The 23,504-nt window shown below is 47.4% G+C and overlaps 2 protein-coding genes across 2 annotated transcripts; one reads left to right on the top strand and one right to left on the bottom strand.

Annotated features, from left to right (window-relative positions):
• Positions 1-13,634: 13,634 nt before the first annotated feature.
• Positions 13,635-13,823, bottom strand: DFJ58DRAFT_610620 (uncharacterized protein; the record flags this gene model as incomplete). The annotated part of the gene is made up of 1 exon (XM_041380873.1): positions 13,635-13,823. A coding segment is annotated over one exon (189 nt), but the record flags the coding sequence as incomplete, so codon positions are not given.
• Positions 13,824-17,053: 3,230 nt separating this feature from the next.
• DFJ58DRAFT_737792 (uncharacterized protein) lies at positions 17,054-17,711 on the top strand (the record flags this gene model as incomplete). The annotated part of the gene is made up of 4 exons (XM_041386962.1): positions 17,054-17,143; positions 17,207-17,272; positions 17,330-17,410; positions 17,463-17,711. The coding sequence occupies 4 exons, from the start codon at positions 17,054-17,056 to the stop codon at positions 17,709-17,711; spliced, it is 486 nt and encodes a 161-aa protein (XP_041235000.1).
• Between the last annotated feature and the right edge of the window lie 5,793 nt (positions 17,712-23,504).

Raw genomic sequence — 23,504 nt, 5'->3', positions numbered from 1 at the left:
CGTTACTACATTCCACAACCGGACAGTGTTATCGGCCGAGCCAGACACGATGCGTGTCCCGTCCAGTGAAAATGAAACTGAGGTTACCGAGTCAGTGTGCCCCAGCAAGGGCTCACCGATAGCTTGTCCCGTCGCTGCATCCCACAGCCGCACAGTACAATCATCCGATCCAGTCGCAATGCGAGTCCCATCCGGCGAGAATGACACTGAGTTAACTCTATCGGTGTGCCCGCTGATCACAGTCTGAACAGCCGTCCAGTTGATATCACGTCTAGATGCCAGACGAAGAGAGTTGGGAAACCGTGCAGAAACGTTCTGGATAGTGCAGAGTTGCGGGGCGAGAATGGCAGTGCTGATAAATAGAGATGCGGCGTGCTGTGCAAGATGAGGCCACCGAAGACTTGGATAAATCTCTGCACGTCCACTACAGCGGACGAGGCATCTTCGTATCCGGCGTGACCCTGCAATTGCGCGTGCGTGAGCATGTTATCTGACACTTAATAACCATGTGCTCACCTTCAACCACTTGACAATAAGCGGAAGGGCGGGGACTGCGCCGCTGAGCGCATTGATAAGGCCAAGTACCTCGAGCCAGAAGAACAATCGTTCATGGTCGAAGAATGATTTCACTTCTTTGGCGAGTTCCGGATCGAAGTGAGTTGTCTGTACGTGGACAGGCCAAAATCGGCAGACATAGGACAGGTGTGGGGAGATGCATTTTTCAACTCGATCTCGCAGCCCGGGATCTTCGGAATTAGGGAGATAGGATGATTTTAAATCGCAGATGTTGAAGGAAAGTCCGTGTTGCATCACTCCAAGTGATGCAAATGCAAGGTTGCGTTGGACCCTCGACACGTCGATAAAAAATTCTCCACTGCATTCTGGGTCCATCAGAAACTCGCGGAAGGATGCGTGAAGCGGACGGATTGGGGAATGTTGCGTGGCGGTGCCGCTGAGGAGCGAGCCCATGCTTTTAACCACAACCTCCACCTCGCCACGTTCACTTGCGTCTGGAAAATGGTGTCGCATTGCATTCAGCGAAGCTAAAGGGAGAGGTTCTGTGGTGCCAAGTATTTGTTCCATCACAGAACGAAATCTGGCGAGTGCCTTCGTATGCAAGGATTGTTGGTTCCTGACATTTGTAGATGTGTCCGCACCAAGGATTTCTGTCAGCATGAGACGATACATGTCATACAATAAGTCGTGCCGCTCGCTTGGATCGCGGTTCACGATAGCATTGAACCGTTCGATTGGGTATAGCCCAGCAGACATTTGATTGATGTATCCGCAGGCAAGACGCGCCCACTCGAAAGGCCATCAGCTTTGTTAGCCAAGCGTGCAATCTCATTGCTCCCAATGTCCGATAACTCTTCTAGCTCCTTCGATATGTACGTGCGAATGTCACGCTCCGCGAATTCTGTTGGAAAATCATCGATGGGCATGTGCCGAATATGCCGAGCACTACCAAGCTCTTTATCGATGTCGTGAAGCGGGCGGGAGGTCACGATAATCCGGAAGTTGGCTGGGAGTTCGGTGATTTTAGGAACGGCCAGTTTCCCAGCAAGAACGCGGAGAAGATGCCGCCGTGTTTCGACTCCACCACTCTCATCCAGTGCGTCGATTACGACTACGACGGGCTCTACAGTTGACGCTGAAGATTTTCCCAGTGGTTCCATCAGAAGCTTCTGCCACTGTTGGACAATATCCACGGTGTTCTTGAGCGCACTATCATTCTGAACCGCTTGTGCCAATACTCGTCTCATCTCCGGATCACGGTCAGCCAGGTCGCGCGCTATGGTAAAAAAAACCTTTTCCTGACGACGGTCTGCTTCTCGATGTCGGTCGAAGCAATAACATGAACCAAGCCCTCCCGCGTCGTGGAACCAGCTAGCAATCGTGTGGGCGATGGCTGATTTGCCTTTGCCTGCAGGGCCAGATAGCCAAAGCACGCGTGGAACGTCGTCTCCAGTGCTGTTAACCCAATCTGTGATCTGGGAGAGGATTTCCATGCGCGTCCCGGGTAGGCACTGTTTTCTAGTGTCTAGTCCCGCGCCCGCTGCATAAGGCATACCGCTGAGGTCGAGTTGTTCGCCTGAAGAGGAATGAATAGATGTCAAGTCAGAAGCACGTACAACCTTCACCTGTACAGTGGACGTAGATAGCTACGTCCCGAGCAACTTGGTCCCTGAAGTTTTGCATAAGCGCATCCAACACATCACTGTACCGTTGTATTTCATTATTTGTTTCAGTGAGAATGTCTTTCCCGAGTCTCTTCCCTGTTATAAACGGTAAAAGATTGAGTGTCTGGAAAGTGCAACAGCTTGAAGACTCACAGAAGCCCTTGGTTTCTGCATAATCTCTGATGAAGCGGGCGCATCCAAGGGTCTGTTGAGAGATCTGTCCAAGGATGCTGCGCATCGATGAAATCTGACCAAGTGTCTCATCCTGTATCATGAAGCCGTAAACTTGATTCAACTTGTCGACAAGACGGTATACTGCTTGGTCCCGGTCCGATTGGGCAATGACCATCTACACCGATGGCTGCTCAGCGGGAGATAGAACCGAGTGAGAGAAGAAGCATACTTTTGATGCACAAGACAGCACGCCCAGTGCAATCTTCGCATATGGATGTACCTACGGAACAGGATTAGTTCGACTCCAACTGAAAGGAATGGCTCGTACATCCGCGAGGGTCCCAATAACGCTGTTGAATATCCTAAGGGGTTGAAGATATGTATCCTGAAAATCATATGCATCGTCGAGATCTGCCGATGCATTTTGGGCGGTAGATGCTCCAGATGTCACATGTCCCGAAAGTGGCTCCATGAGTTTCACAGCCTCTTTGGCGGTCTGAAGTGCCGATTGGGGATTGGCGCCTTGTTCTGCACTAGAGGAAGCATCCTGAACCTGCGCGACCACCAGAATTTAAAGAGAGAAAGCAGAAACTAAAAGGTGAGCTACCTTGATATTCGAAATCAGTGAGGCACCTTCACAATCAACATTCGGAAGAACAGAGTCACGGCCGCGGGAATCCTTCGAGTGCTTTTGTACGATGACATGAGCCTTGCTACAGGAAACTCAGGATCCTTATCGACTCACAGAAATCTTTTTAGTCGCATTCTTAACCTTCCCTAGAAACCGACGAATTTTGCCATGGCGTCTGCCCTGCATGAAGGATAGCATCAAAGTTAATGTTAATGTTTCGAGTGAAATGAGTAGTGGTCCTCATCAGCAACATACCGAACTTTTACTAGCGGTTGCTTCACTGGATGCGCGGATTTCGGGAGGAGGATTTTGTCTTGAGTTCCTTGATTGATTGTGTTCACTCATTGTTTGAGATAGTTGATGTTGAGGATCAGTCTGAGAGAGAAGTAGGGTGCGATAAGTAGTTAGGAGGAATTCGGGGGGTGGCTTCGTTTAAGTATAGTAGTAACAGGTCGTACCCTTGGACCGAAACCTTGGGGTTGCAATAGTGCTGTGTATCAAGTTAACGTTACCGCCGAGGCAGCAATTCGACACAGCTCGGCACTTACGAATTGTGCCTCGTTTGACTCATGAATTGGTAATCTTCAAAAGCTTCTTCCCGTCGGATGAGTCCATGCCAGCATCTCAACGTAAGAGTCTTTGTCTCCGCCCGTCGCAAGTTTTTGACGAGCCAGGCGAGTAACATCAGTGCATACATCAATCCATCAAGGACAGTTTTACCGCCGTTGACATCTCAAACTCTTACTGATCTGGTACTGGCTACTCTTTCCGAGTCACCATCTGCACTCCAGCACAATTCCCACACAACTCTGGTGTGTCCTGTCCATTTGTCGATGACCTTCTCCCGTCTCGCCGTCCCACAATTTTCACTTTTCCGTCATTGCTTCCGCTTCCAACTATCTTGCTAATTTGGAGACAATGCCATGGATCGTAATGCTCTGTTGTTCTCATCCCGCTAGTCCTTGCCTATCTGTGCGCCGCTTGCTAGGTCCCATACTTAAGTGAGCCGTCAAATGAACATGTGATGCATCGTCCGGGAGCGTATAAATCTTTCAAACTATATATTTATGCACATGCATTGCTCATGACTCAGGGTTCCCGAGTTACCATTACTTTTTTAATCGACTTTCTTACCTTTGCTGGCCTAGTTGTCTGGACAAAAGTACGGTATATCACAGCTAACGCCGGGCAAATCTATTGACTCAACCTCTCCAGACAGACTCGGAACTGACTGGTAAAATTTTCTTGTAGTAGAATTGCAGGTTCTTGCATGTGGCGATAGTTACTGAGACGAGTCCGCCATCGTATTTTCTCGAACGATACTCCGATGCAGACATTTCAAAGGTCAGCATCCCCACAACCATCTACGTCACCGCATTCTCCATGCGCCACTGGACAGATGTTGCACGGAGGCATTTGGTTGCCTCCAAGTTCTCTTTCATTGGGGCCTCGAGCGCGCTCTGGGGCAAGTATCCATAAATGACCAGTGCTATGGAGCTGAGTTTTGCTCCTGTACATCGGCACCTCACGCTTCACTCTATAGCTAACTACATCTACAGATGAAACCAGCGAGTTTAAGAAGCCTCTTCTTTCCAACGATGTGTACTAAGTTGGCACGCATCATTAGGAAGAAGAGATTCTGCGAGAAACTGGAGGAGATTCCTCTTCCTGCATGTACGTACAATCTTCTGCCCTCGCTTCGCATGTTTTTTATCTGCCCATACAGTACGCCGGTCTCCGGCAAGTTTTGTACGATGCTGCTATAGCAGTGGGCGCTGAGGGTGCGGGCAGGCACGTGTGATGTTGACCACGGGGAACATACTGCTGGCTGACGTGATTGTTGGCGCTGATGACCAGTGCAAAAAGCAATCGTCGGTAAGGATGTTCTTGATGCAGCACTATATTCTACAAGTAAGCATTGTCCTGAACTTCGCTGATACAACTCGTTGCCTAACTGCCTTAGTACTGCTGTCCCGGGAGCACTTATGAGAGCCGATCCTCAGCCGGCACCCTACCTATATCAACGTCGAGACTCCAACCTACAGCATGCAGCTTGACGCTCACCAAAATCACAAACTCATCAAAACGCTGAACGAGAGGAAGACGATGCTACTTTTCTAGGAGGAACAAAGTAAATCGCCCCCGCCAAAACTCAAGTCCAGTATGGCTCGCATGAGAGAACCGCTCAGCATTCTAGTTACGACTGTCAATTCCGCCAGGTTCGTAGCTAGATCCGATCCCGTATTATATCAACCAAGAAACCAATCACGAGGGCAGCGTCCACTGGCAAGCGAACCTTCAAGCAATTCAAAATCTTATGATCGCATTGTAAGTCTCCTTTATTCAGTTGTGTATCACCTAGCTCTGACTCTTACTCCCCATCTCGTCCACCAGCTAACCCATACCTCGCTTGTTTTTGCTGCCAGTCCTGCCTCTAATCCTACACCGCCTGCCACTCTTTGTTTCAGGGCTATTTCCGTTTATATGGACGCGTCCATCCAATGCGAACGCAAATCCTACCACCGCTCAAACCTGCCATGAACGGAGGTATCATAAAAAGGAACATGCGTGCCGAACGAGGAGGATGACGGTGGGCCGGGAGCCCATCTCTCGTCCTCCCACAATTCACTTCCTGCATCTAGGCGTCCCAATGTCCACCCAGCGGCGGAGCTTCATTTTCAGGGAGGTGTTTTTGATATTTGTTATTGCTCAGGTATGACATTGGGGATGGGTCCTGAAGTACGTTGTTTAATTTGAGGACTTGAACGCGGAGTAAAACACACCTGAGCCAATCCCACGCCGTGGACGGGGGCGAGGGCGTCAGCACCAGACTATGAGGTACTCACGTTCGCATGTAATGCACGTCTGTATGTCTCCTAAACTTGATGGGTAAAGAGGGTGCAACACGGTGATTTTGAATGAGAGTACGGTAAGTGATATCTACCTGACTATTCAACTCGGTGCATAGCTAATTCAATTCACTCCTTTCCGAAGACTCGTAGGCCTCCCACACCTCTCCACCAACCTCCCTAGAATATTCCTCAGTCCTATTATCTCTCGAGCACGCGTCCCAGTGCAAAACTGAGATCAAGTCATGCATATTAAACTCGTACCTCCCATGCGCATTTCCGATGGAGAGCGAGGGGACAGACGTCGTGCATTCCACATCACCCTCCCACGGCTCCATCATCCAATACACGTTATGGAAGCACACCACTTACGCCCTGCACGAATGGAAGCATTCTGGAGGTGCGCATCCGGAAATTCGATTCGGATGGTTCAGGTGCTGGGAGTAGAATAAAAGGAATAGAGAGATGGCTGAAGGTGATGGCTGAGATGTTGTTGCTATTGCTGGTCGTTGAAGTGCGGGTGGCGAGAACATTCATCAGGCGGGGTGTAATATTTTTGCTGGAGCTACAACAACAATAGACTATGTCCTGACGCATAAGGGCAATTCGAGAATGGACATATCTTTACATTCCAGTCATGCTCACACATCAAGCGTGTCCAGCTCGACGTAAGATTGCTATGACACCAGTGACCGGTAAACTATCATGCGGTGTAGATTCCAGAAGTTTTGACAACTTGACATCGGCTAATTTACGGAAAAGGTCTGGAAACCTTAAGACATAGAACGCGAATTTACATATGTTCATCAGTAAATCGCTTCGTTCTGTACACTGTGCCAGCCGGCCAGCTTGGTACCTATCAGCTAGCTCGCCACAGTACCAATTCTCTCTGTGCGATTTGTTCAGTCACTCTACAGACACCCCAGAGAATGGCTCTTGTACAATCAAATCATTGGGCCTCGACGCAGAACCAAATCCATAGCCTGATCCATACAACATTTGATACAGTGCCAAACCAGTGAACAACCTCAGCGGGCCATTCAATAAATCCACATTCGCCAAAATACTTGAGCTCAACTCAACTCCCAACATCGTCGACGGATACATTGTCCAGCATTAAGTTCTGGCTGAAGACAAACAAATCAGCTGAATAGCTACAATAACGAGAGTTGAAACCTACGCAGGCGATGCTGTAAAGTGATTTCGAGAATCATCTCGATGAACTTCCTCTTAGAGTTGTCAAAACCTAGCATCGCCTTCCAAGTAGGGGAATTTCCTTGATATGTGGACGGCAGTGCTCACAGCTTCCCTGACAGCAGCTACATGTGAAGACACCATGTATTGCTCTAGCGCAGTATGCAAAGGGTAGCGGGCAGACTCCCGCTGGAGTCGAAGATGGCGTCGATGATCAAAAAGATAGAAAGAGCTCTCGAAAATAATGATAGCAGCTAAGTGATTGATATAAGCAAGTTCATTGCAACGTGGCCTGAAGATTCACCACAACTGAGCTGAAGAAGTTCCTCCAATGGTGTTGCACTGGCAGAGACCTGTCATATTTTTAACATGGAATTGTGCGTACAGCCTGTGACCAATTGAACATACCCCAGAGAGTATTCTAGACCGCATCTCTGTACGTTCAGCACCATAAAGCTGAAATCATGATGGATCACTGAAAATCAACCACCTCTGCTGTTCAATGCACTTACACGCTGTCAATGAGCAACATCTTTGGTCAGCATGATGGCTCGAGGTTCACAGATGATGAAGAAACTCACGGCCTATGAATAGATCAACGCGATGTCATTGGTGAGGCAAAACTCGAGGATTGAACACTCACCGTCTGTTACAGGATGCGCAATTTCAGTGGGTGAGCAGATATCGAGCTCGACAGAGGACAACACACTGACTTCCTGTTGGACGAGTTATATCATCGGCGAGTAAGGCTTGAGCTCGAATTGAGGATGAAGAGACTGACTGACTGTCAACAGATCAGTGATATTGTCAGTCAGCAAGGGCTTGAGCTCGACGATGAATAAACACTCACAAGCTGTCAACAGCGATTGGCAAATTCGTCGGTCAGCCATGGTCGAGCTCAGAGGATCAATACTCTCACTTGCTGGTAAACGGATAGGCGATGTCGTCAGTCACATGGCTCGAGGTCAATGGTGGATAACACCACTCACAACCTATCAATGGACCAACAATGATTTCGGTGAGTATGGCACAAGGTCGACAGAGAGTGAACACACTCACACCCTGACAACAGATCAGTAATTGCTTTAGTGAGTAAGGCGGGTCGACAGAGGATGAACACTCACAACCTGCCAACGGATCAACAAGTTCTTCGTTCAGTATGGCTTAAGGTCAGTGGATGATGAATATACTCACGTCCTGCCGACGGATCAACAATTTCATTCAAGTTGGTCAGGGGGGAGGCTCCAACTCGATGAACGATCCATGCACTAACTCTAATGTTCTGAGTCGGGGAGGGTGGGTCCCCCTAGGGCGGGCGCGCCATCAGGTGCGCACCTATAATCAGGTTAGGTGCGCGCATATAACTCCCATGTGAAGTTCTAGTTGATAGGTGCGCACCTGACAGCGCGCCGCCCTAGGGTGACCCACCCTCCCCGACTCAGAACATTAGAAAATAGTGCTATAATTTAAGTACAAGAATTACTGAAAATCCACTGGACTTTTCCTGGCGTTCAGAAAATTAGAACACGAAAAACGCATTCAGACTGCAGTGGAAAAAAAGGCGGTCAGTGAAGGACATGGGATGAAGTTTGGATGACTCACATCAACAAGAAAAGTGGTGTCTTCGCCACATATGGCATCTGTAAATGTCAGTTCTTCAAGGGGAGCGAGGAGGAGGAAGTGTGTGCGTGGTAATAGAGTAATGAAGGCTTGTACGGATTGTCTTAACAGACACCTTATCCTTCACGACGCACATGTCCCTTTTCAACATCCAACGCCGCGGCTCGCTTTAATCACAAGTTGGTTGAAATACCACGAATGCAGTGGTGAGCTGGCTTTGTGCACTGTCCTCCATGCGAGCTACAGCCAATTCAATGGCATACTGGGTGGTAGTACTTTCGTGTATTACCGAGCGGAGAAATTTGCATACCTACAGTATGAGGTGTAAGTATGTCTACATGGTATTAAGCAACGAGATACCGGCGGCTCGGGCGCTATGGTGTCCACCACGTCATGCCGTGTTGTTCTGCGCTCATGATTTTGTCTCCTTTTTACAGCTCTTTGTTCATTGCCATCATGGCGTGGTTGGACCAGCAATACCATTCGGAGGAATTACCTTCATAATTTTCGGCATGCAGGCCCCATTGTCAGTCAGTGGAGGCAGTAGAGACAGCCACTCTGGCAGCGTCGGCAAAGTCATCAGCGCTATGGAATAGCATTCGCATCTTGACTCTCAACACTGTAATTCACAGCTTTCGTGGACGGGATTGGTTGAAGACTGCTCCGGAAATCGACAGAATCTCGCACTCATAGCAGCGACCACAAACTTCGACGATACTATTAACTTCCTCTTCCCGCCACATGTGCTCGAAGACGCCGAGACGTGGTCTTCAGCGCGCATTCCTCTCCCCTCTCAATATCTATGTCGACGAATTTAACGACAAATTCTAGAGAAATTGGCCTGGCGATTTTCGTAAGTATCCAGACAGACATCATCCACACATTCTATTGACGGGACATAGAATCTTATTTCAGCTTGGACAGCCTGAAAGAAGCCGACCGCACACCATTTAATACACCAGAACACACGCCGACTGTCTCCGCAATGTTGACCCATCCTGGAATATCTCCTCATCTCCTGGATAGGGTTATGAGCCTCCTCAGGGTCCGTTCCACACCCAGCTCCAAGTTTTGGAAGAGAACACTTGGGTGCACCTTGCTTGTCATGGCAAGCAGGACCCTACGCAGCCTCACAATTCTCATTTCGTCATGAAAGATGAACATCTGACGCTGCTCGACATCATGGTTATGAACCCTCCTAGGTTCGCGGCGATCTAAAATGGCAAGGGTTTGGCACGCGCGTGTTAGATGAGTTTGCGCTTATGTTGCCGCAGGCTCTGACTCCACCCGTTACCGAACAAGATTTCACCACAAGGCATAAACACTCCCTCGGTATGTATATATAGTTAGGTTTGATCAGCGCTGTCTGTAGGCACACAGGAGACTGACATTGGAGTACTTCTAACATAGCCCTCATGAATCTCAGAAGTGGGTATATCATAGTGTGCAGAAGATGAAATAAATGACATGCTTGGCAAACCGAAAATGAACCCTTAGATAGGAGCATACAATTACAACCTCGAGAAGCCATAGGATGCTGCGGACTCACTGCATAGCATGAGAATAAGGTGGCTCGACAGAACGACTAAGCTTCTTCCTGCTCATCGTCGTAAACTACTACTGCTGGAGTTCTGTGAATGCAATCAGAATTATGAAACTAGATGTCAGGATGTGAAATTACTGTATTTCCTCTCCCTGGGACACGCAGGTTAAGCTGATAACGTCATCGGGAAACTGATGACTTACCCTGTCTTCACACCTGATCACAGCCTTCAATTCTGTCAACCCCGAAGAGAAGAATGACTTTGATCTCCATCGCATAATACGTGGAACCTTCGGCGGCGCACTTGGGTGTGAGTTTCTCGGCAATTTTTGATGTGTCTGCGCGGACGGTGCATAACGTCGAGAATAACCCTGGTTACTCCGGTAAACATCAGTGTGATTGGCAACAATCTGTGTGACTACTTCGCTCTATATCCATCCCAATCCGGTTTGGGGAGGAGGCCCCTGTACGACATGATGTCGACTTCGACTTGTTACATGCGGCCTGACTATATCGTCGGATAGCGAATGTCTTACTGAACTCTTGCTGCTCAGAGACCTGTGTACCCTGCTGCGCATAAGCAACAGACCTTCCAAAGCATGTCAAAAGAGCTACCTTGGTCAGGATGGATGCAAATGCACGAGGCAGAGCAAGAATTCCCGAGACATTTCGGTAAATTTCTTTTTTGCCTGGCGTGATGCTCCACATCGAATGGTCGAATGGGACGCTGCACTCGGTGCCGTATGTGAACAACGGGACAACACGGGATGAACACAAGATGATCAATGAAATACGACACAGCACCATCTGGCAATAGCTTTATTGCTAAGCAGCGTCTATGAGCACAGCGCGAGGATTCTGTCAGTCGTTGGCGCTCACAGATGGTTGTCCGGTCGACTGAAGCCAATATCAAGCGACTGGAAGTACCGCTTGCATTTGGCGAACAATCCAATCACTCGCAGCAAAGCCTCCGACGAAAAATACAAACTTCATGTGAATATGCCCAGTCAGCGCACTTTCCGATTGAGCGCAAGTAATGTCAACTTACTGTGATCGGAGTACCTGCAGCCCTTCTTTGAGTTTCAAAGCTTCGATGATGCTGCTGATGGAGGGTTCAAAGAGTTTGGCTACGTCTTGTCTTTTTATTAGCAACTTGTTAGATATAAAGGCTGCAAAAGACTAGACGACAAGCTTACCCACTCAATTTAAGTTGACCGCAGCGATACCATGCTGAAGATCTTTGTCGCGGATGGTACCGAACTTGATGTACACCGGGTCTTCCGGGTTGCGGAACCTAAGCTTAGTAGTGCTGTCGAAGATATCTGTGATTTGTTGGATCATATCCGGTGCGGCCGTAACGACTGCCGGATAGTTTTTCTGTTAAGTCAAATGAACAAGGACGCAGCATGGCTAAAACGAACATGCTGGCAAACCTTGAAGAAGACCGCGAGCACGATGAGTCACGAATACAGAACCCTGAAGTCGACCCTAAGGAGTAGAGAGTGAGGCATGGTTCCAACAATCGCATCTCACTTACATTCGGCTGCAGCAATCTCCTCGATCAGCGTCGGGGATAAAGTCATCGAGTAGGCACTAAGATCGATTGTCCCTCCTCCTGCATCGATGACAACAACGCCTTGGCCTGGCGAGCTGTCATCATGTTCGCCATCATCAGATGCAAGCATCGGTGTCTTCGACAGTGCATCTGAGGCCAGGGTATTATCGACACAGTAATGCAAACTCGCTTCTCCTTCGGTCAGAAAATGTACACGTGTCATGCTGTCTTCTGTGCTGGGAATGAGACCGCCAAGGACGGCAGCTAGCCTGATCTGTTTCTGCTGCGGGCCTTCCCAGCCGTTTGGATGTGTAAGGACAAATTCGATGCAGCTCTCGAGTGACCGCCAAAGATTAGATCCGCTCGGATGAGTCTCCTCAATATAGCTGCGTGCACAACGAAAGAGGTATTGCATGAAGTCGCCAAGCACCTCAGTGGCCTTTTTGCCTGGCGGAAGTGGTGGGATGTCGTCGTCATTGATATGGTTGGCGGCCAAAGTCCTGGGCCGAAGGTGCAATTTCCACCTAAATGTTTTGCGTGGTCAGTTAAGTAAATATAATTCCAGTATTTGCGAAACAAACCATTCTAGCTTTATCCATCCTTCTTCCTCGGCCCTTTCGATGATATGCTCCCTGCTGTGCTTCAGCGCCAATAGCACGGATAGTTCCATTTGAATCGTAGTAGAGTATAGAGGGTATCTTTAATTTCCTTCCGCTGTACTCTTGGGCTGGATATCTGATATTCGTAATGATCTGCAATAAGGCAGGTATGTTATATTATGAAAACTGACCTGGTGACAGACTTGATCTTTGGAACTTCTCCAGGCTCAAGTATACAGTAGGAAATTGCACTGTATGTAGTGCCCACGTCGAAGGCAAGGACCAATTTGCGGACTGATCCATGATATGGCTGACGGGGAAGCATTTCTTGCGTAACTGGATGAATATCGCACAAGTTGCTCACACCGTCTTATACCTCATGGCAGAGACCGCATGGATGTTTATCTGTTCACCATCTCACCTACAACGTTTGACGGACATTAATCTAATATAGGGGTAGCAGGGCATACTGTTCGTGTCAGCCTCGAGGTCTGGTGTGAGTGATCTGCAGATCCCAGGGAGTGATTTGGCGTGGCTAATTAACCCTGATATGAGAAGTTCCCGAGTATTCTAGATAGAAATAGTGTCAGACCAAGAAATAAACGGATGGTGGATACCTCGAGGCCACCCCACAAACCTAAGCAGATAGGTGCTTCTAGTCAGTGATGCACAAACTACTTATGCTCCGCTCGGGAAAAGAATGTGGCGTCTTCTGTGTAGAATTCATAGTGCAAAATTCCATGAAATTGATGGGCTTACTGTGGTGATTGATGTCGCAGAATCGTATTCGTTCCAGCAAACCTGCGCCACTGGCAGTAGGAATATGTTCATGTATAAGTAGACAAGCGGCAAATCAAGATCTGACAAAGGACTGCCAAGTCCGAGTCACAAGACCATATCAGTGCTGGTGGTGTTGCCACGAGGTGAAGATTCTAACTTGCAAGTCCCTCAGTAATGACGTAAGTGCCTAGAAGACTCTAATCGATGGAAGTACTACGTACCCGCATGTAGAATGTGGACTAAATGAGAATCTTGCATTTAGTAATTGCCTCGTGTAGCTATGACATATGTCACGGACCCACGGCTCATCAGGAAAAGCCTCCTGGGCAAAAATTGTAATAATTTGCGCTAAACGATGTTATTCTGATAATTCTATCTAATTTCAAGTTTTAGGAATAAAACGGCTAAAAGACGATAATTACAATGGAATTATCGAGACTTATTTGAAAAATACAGTAAGTGTATCTATCTAGATACGAGTTCAACCAAAAAGTGTTACAGTCATCTAGAACTGTATCACTCGACCACTCTCGCAGGACGACGGCACCGAAATTCGGTAGAAGATGGGCACTCCGCACGATCTTCGACAATGGCACAATGCTTGCCACTTTTGCGCCACCAAGCAAGGAATGCGAGACCTTGTAAAGGCCGTGGTGTCGATCGGGAGCCAACAGAAACGGCGAGAACCATTCGATATAGGTACAATGTATGTCAGTAATAGCAACACAATAATGAGATCAGCAGACTCACAAACAGCAACTGGCAGGCAACGACTTCGATCGGCATGGCTCTTGCTCGAAGTGGGATCACACACTCACTTCCTGTAAATGGCGGGCAACGACTTGGATCAACATGGCCCGAGCTCGAACGAGGATTGACACACTCACAAGCTGCGAATGGCGGGCAACGGCGAGCATGCACGTTTGAACAGTGGCAAACGACTTTTGCTTGAACAACAATTGACCACGTCATTTTTCACACGGTCTCACGTGTCACGTTTAAACATCAATTTTTCTTACAAGTTCAACGACTTCGTTCTCAACCTTCCACCATCATGATGCCACACATCATCTCGCATGCCTCCAGGTGTGTCCTTTATTTTGTTCATTGTATTGTACTAATGTGTTTGCCCTGGTGCAGCCTACCCTCACAGTTAACCTTATAGCCTTGCCCCAAAATTATCCTCAGTAAGTCTTCTATTTATTTTTTTCTCGTCTTTCATTCTCTCGCTCACTGCTCTCAGTGTCTCGTCCTCCTTTCGGCGTCTAGTCAGTGTCTCGTCCTCCTCTCTGCGTCTTCTCCTCCTTTCGGCATCTTGTCCTCCTCTCCGCATCTCTCCACCCTGGGCATTGTGCCTTCACCACGCGCCTCCTCGTTTCTGTCGAGCCGCTTTGTCATGCTCATTCATGTAGTACGTGAACGCATCGACGAGCGCATTTAATTCATCATAGTTGTCGAGGATACCAGTGGAATCTGGTGTGGGAATGGCAGTAAGTTTTGCTGGTGTGGATGGTGCCGTTTTGACATGCCGGATACTGACGCTACTCGAAGGGCTTTGAAACTGAAGGGCAATGATCATCTCGCCAGTGAGCATCGAAATGCTCTGTCGCTACTCGACCTGGATGGCATGGCCGACGATTAGGTTCTGATCCATTACTGTATATTCCGCATTCATTAGTGATTGTACCTAAATTCCTCGTACCCTCGTCATCAGCTGTTTCGCGATTACTTAAACACATCTTTTAATCCAATATTAGTCTTTTGTTCTTGTAACATTGCCTGGGACGCGTGATCTGTGAACCAACATTTGTAATAACGGCTTCTGCAATTCACCACAATTATGTCTAGTATCAGCTAAATCTTGATAATTATCCAACACTGAGGAGGGGGTAAAAAAGTCCTTCTAAACTATATAATCTTCCTAATTCTCCTAAGGCTGCTAATTAGAGCTAATTCTTGGATTTTATCAAAGATTATCAAAATTTTGGCCGGGAGGTTTTTCCTGATGCTCTGCTATGTACAACCGAAGTGAACCTGCAATATTCAAATGCTTCCCCACTGCCGCAACTGGCACCTCAGGCAGCAGTTTTCGGAGGCAAAAGGTAGGCTTTCAGGCCGGGTTTCTATGTTATGGGAAACTAGCCTGAAAGGCCCATGATTTTCCAATGTAATTTAGGATCTGTTCTAAAAATAGTATCATACCTCGTTGCCCTCCTGCCAGGCTGCTCGCGTGGTTCACCTCCAGTTCTAAAAATAATATCTTACCTCATTGCCCTCCCGCCAGGCTGCTCGGTGCGTGCCTCACCTCCAGGATGCCTGGATACCTCGCGTTGCCCTTGAGCCCCAGTGAGAAACGGTCCTAGCCGTATCGACGGAAAACGACCGAAATATCACGACAATATTTGCATTGATTTGCGGAGACGGATGAGACTTATATGATATTTTCAGCGACTCGCATCGAGCGAGATATTGCAGAATCGAGCGTGTTTGCGTAGCGTAGATTCTAGTATATTGTAGTAGCTCCAATTGACCTTTTGCATATTCGCACATCAACCCAAATCGACCAAAAACAATTGTATTGTGAAAGAATTACAAATGCAATAAAAGTGTACTCTATATACCACTGGCACCCCCACCCATGCGTCAGGATGACGTAGCCCATCAGCTTCTGGTACATGGGAGTCCTTAACTGAAACAAATCATTGTTAGATGTGCTTGCCAGGCAAGCAGACAGTACTTACAATGACAACTGCCTCGTTCTCGTGTTTCTATGGCAATAGATATCAGTTGAAGTATATTGGGTAGCTTTTAATGGAACTTACCAATCGACTGTCTTGTAACGGTGTATCTGTTGAAGCCGCTGGACGTGTTGATAATCGGGACAATGGTAGTGAGCTAGCGATGATGTAAAACAGTCAGTGAATGAACCTGACAATGTCAGATAACTCACAATGTTTGAAATGTGTGCATATATGCGCCGTAAATAGCACTTACTTGGATGACTACGGTCGATTGGGTGGGATCAGCAGATGGATTGGGCCGTGAAAAGGTCTAGTACTTATCTTGTTAGTGCAGTGGCTAAGCGAGAAAATCATGCATCAGACGGTACCAGGATGGTTGAGGTCAACAGCGAGATTTTGCTGAGAGGAGGACGAGATGATGGAAGGGAAGAAGAAAGCTGAGGTGAACCGAGTATGGATGGAATGTCCCAATATATATCATAAGTGGTCCACTGCATATCGACGTCATCGCATGAAGTGATGGTGCGTGCGCAGCTGATGCGCAAGAATGTTCAAACATTCAAATATTGAGCAAAGTCAAGTCAAAGTTGAAAAAATTTCAGCATGTTCAACCAATGTTCAACGGATCTTTGCTCAATGGATCAACCGCACTTTTAATTTATCGATTTGCGTAGTTATCGCAATATTATTGGTATATAACTAATATTTTCGTTGTTTGCCGTAGATATGGCTAGGACCGTTTTCACTGGGTGTGAGCACCAAGGTCGAAATTCAAGCTCAAGCGGCAATCTGCGGATGAGGTCCTTCCCTGTCCTTGCCACAATGCTAGTACTAGTCACTGCGATCGAGCCGTTAACTGCTGCAAATATGATCGCATTTTTCTCGACTTCGAGCTTCAAAGCTTCAAGGCCACTCAAACTGGCGTGTCCGCGATCGGCATAGCGTTTTTTATAGTCGCTAGGCAGACGGTATAAAAATATGAAGATAATCGTTTCTTCAATTTGTATTTCCCGCAGTTCGGAGGCGCCCAGTCAATACAGCAGCAAATATTGCCTTGAGGCTTGTACTAGTTGTAGGAATGACCTATCTAAACGCTGAGCGCTGAAGCTGGGACCCACCCTTCCTCTAACTACTTATCTCACCCTACCTTCACTCAGTCTGATGCTCAACATCAACTATTTCAAACGATGAGTGAACACAATCAATCAAGGAACTCAAGGCAAATCTACCTCCCGAAAAACCGTACATCCAGTGAACCAAGCGCTGGTGAAAGTCCGGTATGTTGCTGATGAGGACTACTTCTCCTTTCACCTCGAAACATTAACTCTGATATCATCCAGGGCAGATGCCATGGCAAAATTCGTCGGTTTCTAGGGAAGGTTAAGAATGCAACTAAATGGATTTCTGTGAGTCGACAAGGATCCTGAGTTTCCTGGAATAAGGCTCATCTAATTATACAAAAGCACTCGAAGGATTCAAGCAGCCATGACCCTGTTCTCTCGAACATTGATTGTGAAGGTGCTTCATCAATGCCGAATATCAAAGTAGGTCGCCTTTTAGTTTCTGCTCTCTCTCTGAATTCTTGTGGTCGTGCAGGATCTGGATGCTCCCTCTGGTGTGGAACAAGGTGCCGGTCCCCAATTAGCACTTCAGACCGCCAAACAGGCTGTAAAACTCATCAAACCACCTTTGAGACACACAACATCTACAGCGTCTACCGCCCAAAATACACCAGCGGGTCTCGAGGCTGCATATAATTTCCAGGATACATATCTTCAACCCCTCAGGATATTCGACAAGATTACTCTGCACTCGAGTTCAGCGGTGCCTCAGCAGCAACCCTAATCCCTCTCGTCATACAATTCGGAAAGAACGTCGCACCTGATGACTATGGCTCAGTTGTTGCGGCAGTCCACCAAATTCCGGAATGGAATCATTTATATGGTCAAAACTGAAATAGGTTTCAAACTTTTGAAAAACTTCTTTTTCTGGCCTGGTAAATATCATAGAGGGTACTTCCAGGATTGATATGAGCCAAGAATTAAAGAAATCGGCGGTTGGGTTGTGGAGATATGGTCGAAATACTGACTTTTTGACCTATCTACTGTATTTTAATATTATCTCAGTATAGATGTCTTCCATATGGTCCAGGACCATTACCAATCGATTCCTACACTTCATAAACCCTAGGACAGCCATTTTTAGTATCAGCCTCAAGTTAAAATCAAGCACAGCAAGATATATGAGGCAGGAGGGGGGAGGAGGACCTTGCATATCTCAAGAACATGATTTTTCCAGGGGAAAACGGACTACACCATCATGATCCGATGGGTCAGGAGCCCCCATGACACATACTCCTGTAGTACTGGCAAGTCATGGGAAGTCTGTAAAATCGATCTTTTTGGGGGTATCAGGAAAAACTGACATAATCTCTATTCAGACATGCTGGAAATACTCTGGGACCATCTCCAATCGATTTATGTGATTATAAAACACTAGGAACACCCTTTGATATATCGGTATTTACATAATATCAAGATATATGCTACAGGTGTGGGAGGGGGACCTTGCATATCTCAAGAACATGATTTTTTCTGGCAAATCTGGCTTGACCATCATGTTCAGAGGGATAAATAACCCCCAGGAAGAATACTCCTGGAGGACTGGCAAGTCATGGGAGGTCTAGAAAAATAGATCTTTGCGTGGGGGTATCAGACAAGTTGACACATCACAATTCACACAGGCCAAAATGACTCTGAAACCATCTCTAATCAATTAATATGATCATAAAACATTGGGAACACCCTTTTATACATTTATATGGTCATTTCAGAAATAGGTTTCAAACTTGTGAAAAAATTTCTTTTCATGGGCTGGTACATATCATGGAGGGTACTTCTAGGAATGATATGAGCCAACAATTAAAGAAATCGGCGGTTGGGTTGTGGAGATATGGCCAAAATACTGACGTTTTGGCCCCACCACCATATGTCACCAATATTGATCTCCAGGTGGTCCAGGATCATCACCAATCGATTCCTACACCTAGAAAACACTAGGACAGGCCTTTACAGTATCGGTCTTAAGTTAAATTCAAGCACAGCAAAATATAGGAGGTAGGAGGGGGGGGGGAGGACCTTGTATATCTCAAGAACGCGATTTTTTCTGGGAAATCTGGCTCGACCATCGTGTTCAGGTGGATCAAGAACCCCCAGGAAAAATGCTTTTGTAGCACTGGCAAGTCATGGGAAGTCTGTAAAAATCGATCTTTGTGGGGGGTATGAGGCAAAACTGACATATTTCAATTCAAACAGGCTAGAAATAATCTGGGACCATCTCCAATCGATTCCTGTGATCATAAACACTAGGAACATCCTTTGATATATCAGTATTCACATAATATGAAGATATATGAGATAGGAGGGGGAGGGGGACCTTGCATATCTCAAGAACATGATTTTTTCTGGCAAATCTGGCTTGACCATCATGTTCAGAGGGTTCAATAACCCCAGGAAGGATGCTCCTGAAGGACTGACAAGTCATGGGAAGCCTAGAAAAATCGATCTTTGTGGGGGGGGGCATCAGGCAAACTGACACATCACAATTCACATGGGCCCGGATGACTCTGAGACCATCTCCAATCACTTAATATGATACAAAACACTAGGAACATCCTTTGATACATCAGTATCGACATGGAATCCTGCCTCTGGGCACAGTAGGTAGTAGGTAGGGGGAGGGGGTAGCATCACTCTGAAATATGATTTTTTCGGACCAAACCAGTGTTCCCATCAGATTCAGACGGCCAAATAACCCCAGAAACAAGTTCTATTTGAAGCCAAGCAAGTCATATGAAAGCTCAAAAAATCAATCATTGGGTTGAGGCAGCATAACAGGGGTGACATTGCTTACATAAGCAAAAGCGGTCAACTTGACCATAGGTGGGCAACTTTGCAACAACATGACTTTGCCATATCAAATTGTTGCTCCTACTGGTCTATGGCTTCAGAAATAAGCCTGAGATCAAGCTATGCAAGTCATGCAAAGGCTGACAAAATTGACTTTGGGTGAGGGCCTCAGCACAACAGGACTTGATAACTCATGACTTTGGAACATGATTTTTTCGCACCAAACAGATGCTGCTATCAGATTCAGGAGGCTCAATAACTTCTAGAACAAGTCCTATCTTGAGCCAGGCAAGTCATGTGAAGGCTGAAAAATCGATCTTAGAGGGTAAGGCAGCATGACAGGGGTGTTCAAATTTGAAACATGATTTTTACACATGAAATGGGCATGCCCACTCGATTTAGATGGTTCAATAACCTCAGGAACAAGTTCAAGATACAGTCATACATGTCATATGATGGCTGGAAAATCAATCTTAGAGAGGGAGGCAGCATATCAATGTTGGTTATTTGCTTCTAATAAGCCAACTTGCAAAAATTTCAACAAGCATCTTCCAATTACAATATATAGCTTTCGTTTGATTGACGCTGATCATATGCACAAAATGTGCTGTTTCATCGAATATTTCTTATGATAAGATGTGGCTTTATTATTGTGGCCTGATGTGACAATGATTATATAAGCAAAAATGCGGTCAACTTGAACCAAAAAATTCTCTTTCTTGCTTCTCCCTCCCTCACTCATGTATTTTAATTTTCACTTCTGGGATGATTTTCCGTTGATGTCACCCTGCATGAGTCTAATATTATCACCGATATGAACAACAAATTTCGCTTCTTGAAGTGTTTGAGGTAGAATGACCATCATGTTTATGTGCCTTGTGTTTTGCTTTGATATACTATCTATATGTTTCCCGAGACCGCACCCCTGCAGTCGCCTCCGTCCCCGTCCCGCTGCCCTGCCAAGCCTGTTGCCGTCCCTGTTCCCACGCCCCCATATCAGGAAGCGTCCCTGCTTCTCCGTTCTCAGGCAGGGACTCCTCCGTACCATATCAGGAAGGCGTCCCTGCTTCTCCGTTCCCAGGCAGGGACTCCTCCGTCCCATATCAGGAAAGCGTCCCTCCGTCCCTGTTCTCACGCAGGGACTCCTCCGTCCCATATCAGGAAAGCGTCCCTGCTTCTCCGTTCTCAGGCAGGGACTCCTCCGTCCCATATGAGGAAAGCGTCCCTGCTTCTCCGTACTCAGGCGGGGAAGCCCACAAACTCGTTCATCATATCTTCCCCCCCCCCCCCCTCCCTCATCGAGCCCACAAACTTGTCGGTCATATCTTCCCTACCCTTACCATACCACAGCACCAAGCAAAACAAACTTGTTCTTCATATCTTCCCCTTCCACCTCGTTGAGCCCACGAACTCCTTCGTGATATCTTCCCCCCCCCCGCCCTCATTGAACCCCCGAACTCCTTCGTGATATCTTCCCCCCCGCCTCGTTGAGCCCACGAACTCCTTCGTGATATCTTCCCCCCCGCCTCGTTGAACCCACGAACTCCTTCGTGATATCTTCCCCCCCGCCTCATTGAGCCCACGAACTCCTTCGTTATATCTTCCCCCCTGCCTCATTGACCCCACAAACTCATTGGTCATGTCTTCCCCCCGCCCGCCTCATTGAGCCCAACAAACTTGCTCGTCATATCTTCCCCACCATGGCACCAAGCCAAACAAACTCGTTCGTCATATCTTTCCCCTCACGGCACCAAGCCAAACAAACTAGTTCGTCATATCCAAACTACCTCCACCCCCTAAGCATCAGAGTCTCATATTTCACCCTTTTGGTCATCATTCGACGTTCTGATGGTCCCAACTAAGCATGCGCTGCAGAAAATGGCAGATTATGTCGACGATGGATGTGGCAAAAACCTCCAGATCCGTGTGATTTTTGTCAGGTCCGTTGCCGCTGCGATATCAAACGATTGCATTTGCCAGTCGCAATATTCATTCCCATCTCATTTCACACAGATTCTCATGTGACTCGTTCGCTCTATGATCCTCGACCACCCAGCTCACCGACCACTGCTTGCGCTGCGAATCATTGGCCATGGCAACCAGCGGATCATATAGCAGTAGCACTACTGGTGAATCTCAGATGTAGTTACAAGCACTATAAGATGTCCGAGTAATGGTACAGGACAGCTCTCCTCCTCAAGATGTCCGCAAACCTTGCTAGACTCGATGCTGGCCTTGAAAGATGTAGACCAGTGCTTGCAATGCATCAATGCGTAGTGGGTCGGCTTGATTATGTTGAAGCAGGCGATGGCGCAGATACAAGACGGTGATGATGAAGGTAGGCAGGTAGATGACGGCAGGCAGCAATCTACCATGAATCTGAAGGCAGGGAAGGATGATCAACCGCCTGAGCATGCCAGAGTAAGACATCGAGAGTGCATACCTCATGCGGCGAAAAATGACTGAATGGAACCACACTGGAATGAAGGATCTAGTGTGTGAAAGCTTCAAAATTCTCAGCAACTTCGATGCGCACTTACCAGGTTACTTTTGATGGGTGTCAGATGAAGGGGCAGACAAATGGCCCAAATATCCTGCCACAGGGAAAGACTTGATTCTAGTCTTCGTGAATCATCGATTAGCACTCGCCCATTTGAAAACACTGCTGCCTTCAGTAGGCAAATTGCGCCGTTGCAGGAAAGAATCAGCCACTTAATACAGAACCAAAACGAAGAAATGAATTGCTCTCACCTTGTTGCTGAAGGTGCCTGTGCCATGGCTCGAGAGTCGAAGATCCGTAAGAAATTCTTCAGCAGGTGAGAACTCCTGCGAGCATCATCGCCTCACCATTGCGAGGGAAAACTTTGGGTACTCTGGGGCAGATGCTGATTTCGACATCCTCCGAGTTCAGGCTGATGCGCGTCCTAGCAGCCATGTATCATTATTAGTATAGCGGGGCAAATGCGCAAAATGGACGGACGCAGCCCGAGGTCGGAGTCGTATGCAGTCAGCGTTCATCGTTCTATCACAAGAAGGGTCGTGGTTGGGTCAAGCACATCGCACACAGCACTTTGGACTTGGACCAAAAGATCCTGAATTCAACAGTGGGTAGAGGATTTATTTCGCAATGAGAGGATTAGTATGAAATCACGGCGCTGCTGCGACGCGAGTGTTAGGTGCGACGAGTGCGGTGCGAATTGTCCGGATTCGTGCCAGCCAAGACGAGGGCAGGAAAAACAGCCAGTGAGATTTCAAATCATACAGTAACTAACAAGACGTTTTCCACACCCGAGGCCAGCAGTGTGAGACAATCCAAAGTATCTCTAATGGTAGAACCGACCCTGCAACACATCATCCCTAAAGTCAAGGTTGGCTCCCGTCAGACACGCGATCCTCGCTCGACATGAGCAAAAACAGGACTCACCTCATGCACGCATCAAAGGAAAAAATTGGGGTTGACTCTCTCCATGTTGCCGCAAAACCAAAGGAACGCCTCCAAGCAGTTGTTATATTTCCCTTCTTCGGCATCTTCTTCGACTGCCCAAGCTGCGAGCTCCTGTAGAGTCGAGAGCGTCGCTCCTCCGCCGATGTCCCGTATCAGCAGCTCCCTGAACTTCTCTTGTTTCCACATGGCGTAGACCGCCTTGAATACGAAGCCGGCGAAAGGGCACGTCGCGCCTTTCTTGTACACGAAACTGGCATGGCACGCCGGCTGCTCGTTGTTGAAGTT

Source organism: Suillus subalutaceus, assembly GCF_016647625.1.
Source record: "Suillus subalutaceus strain FC151 chromosome Unknown DFJ58scaffold_401, whole genome shotgun sequence".
Lineage (NCBI taxonomy): Eukaryota > Fungi > Basidiomycota > Agaricomycetes > Boletales > Suillaceae > Suillus > Suillus subalutaceus.
The sequence above is the reverse complement of the archived record's forward strand: the minus strand, read 5'-3'. Positions and strand labels throughout refer to the sequence as shown.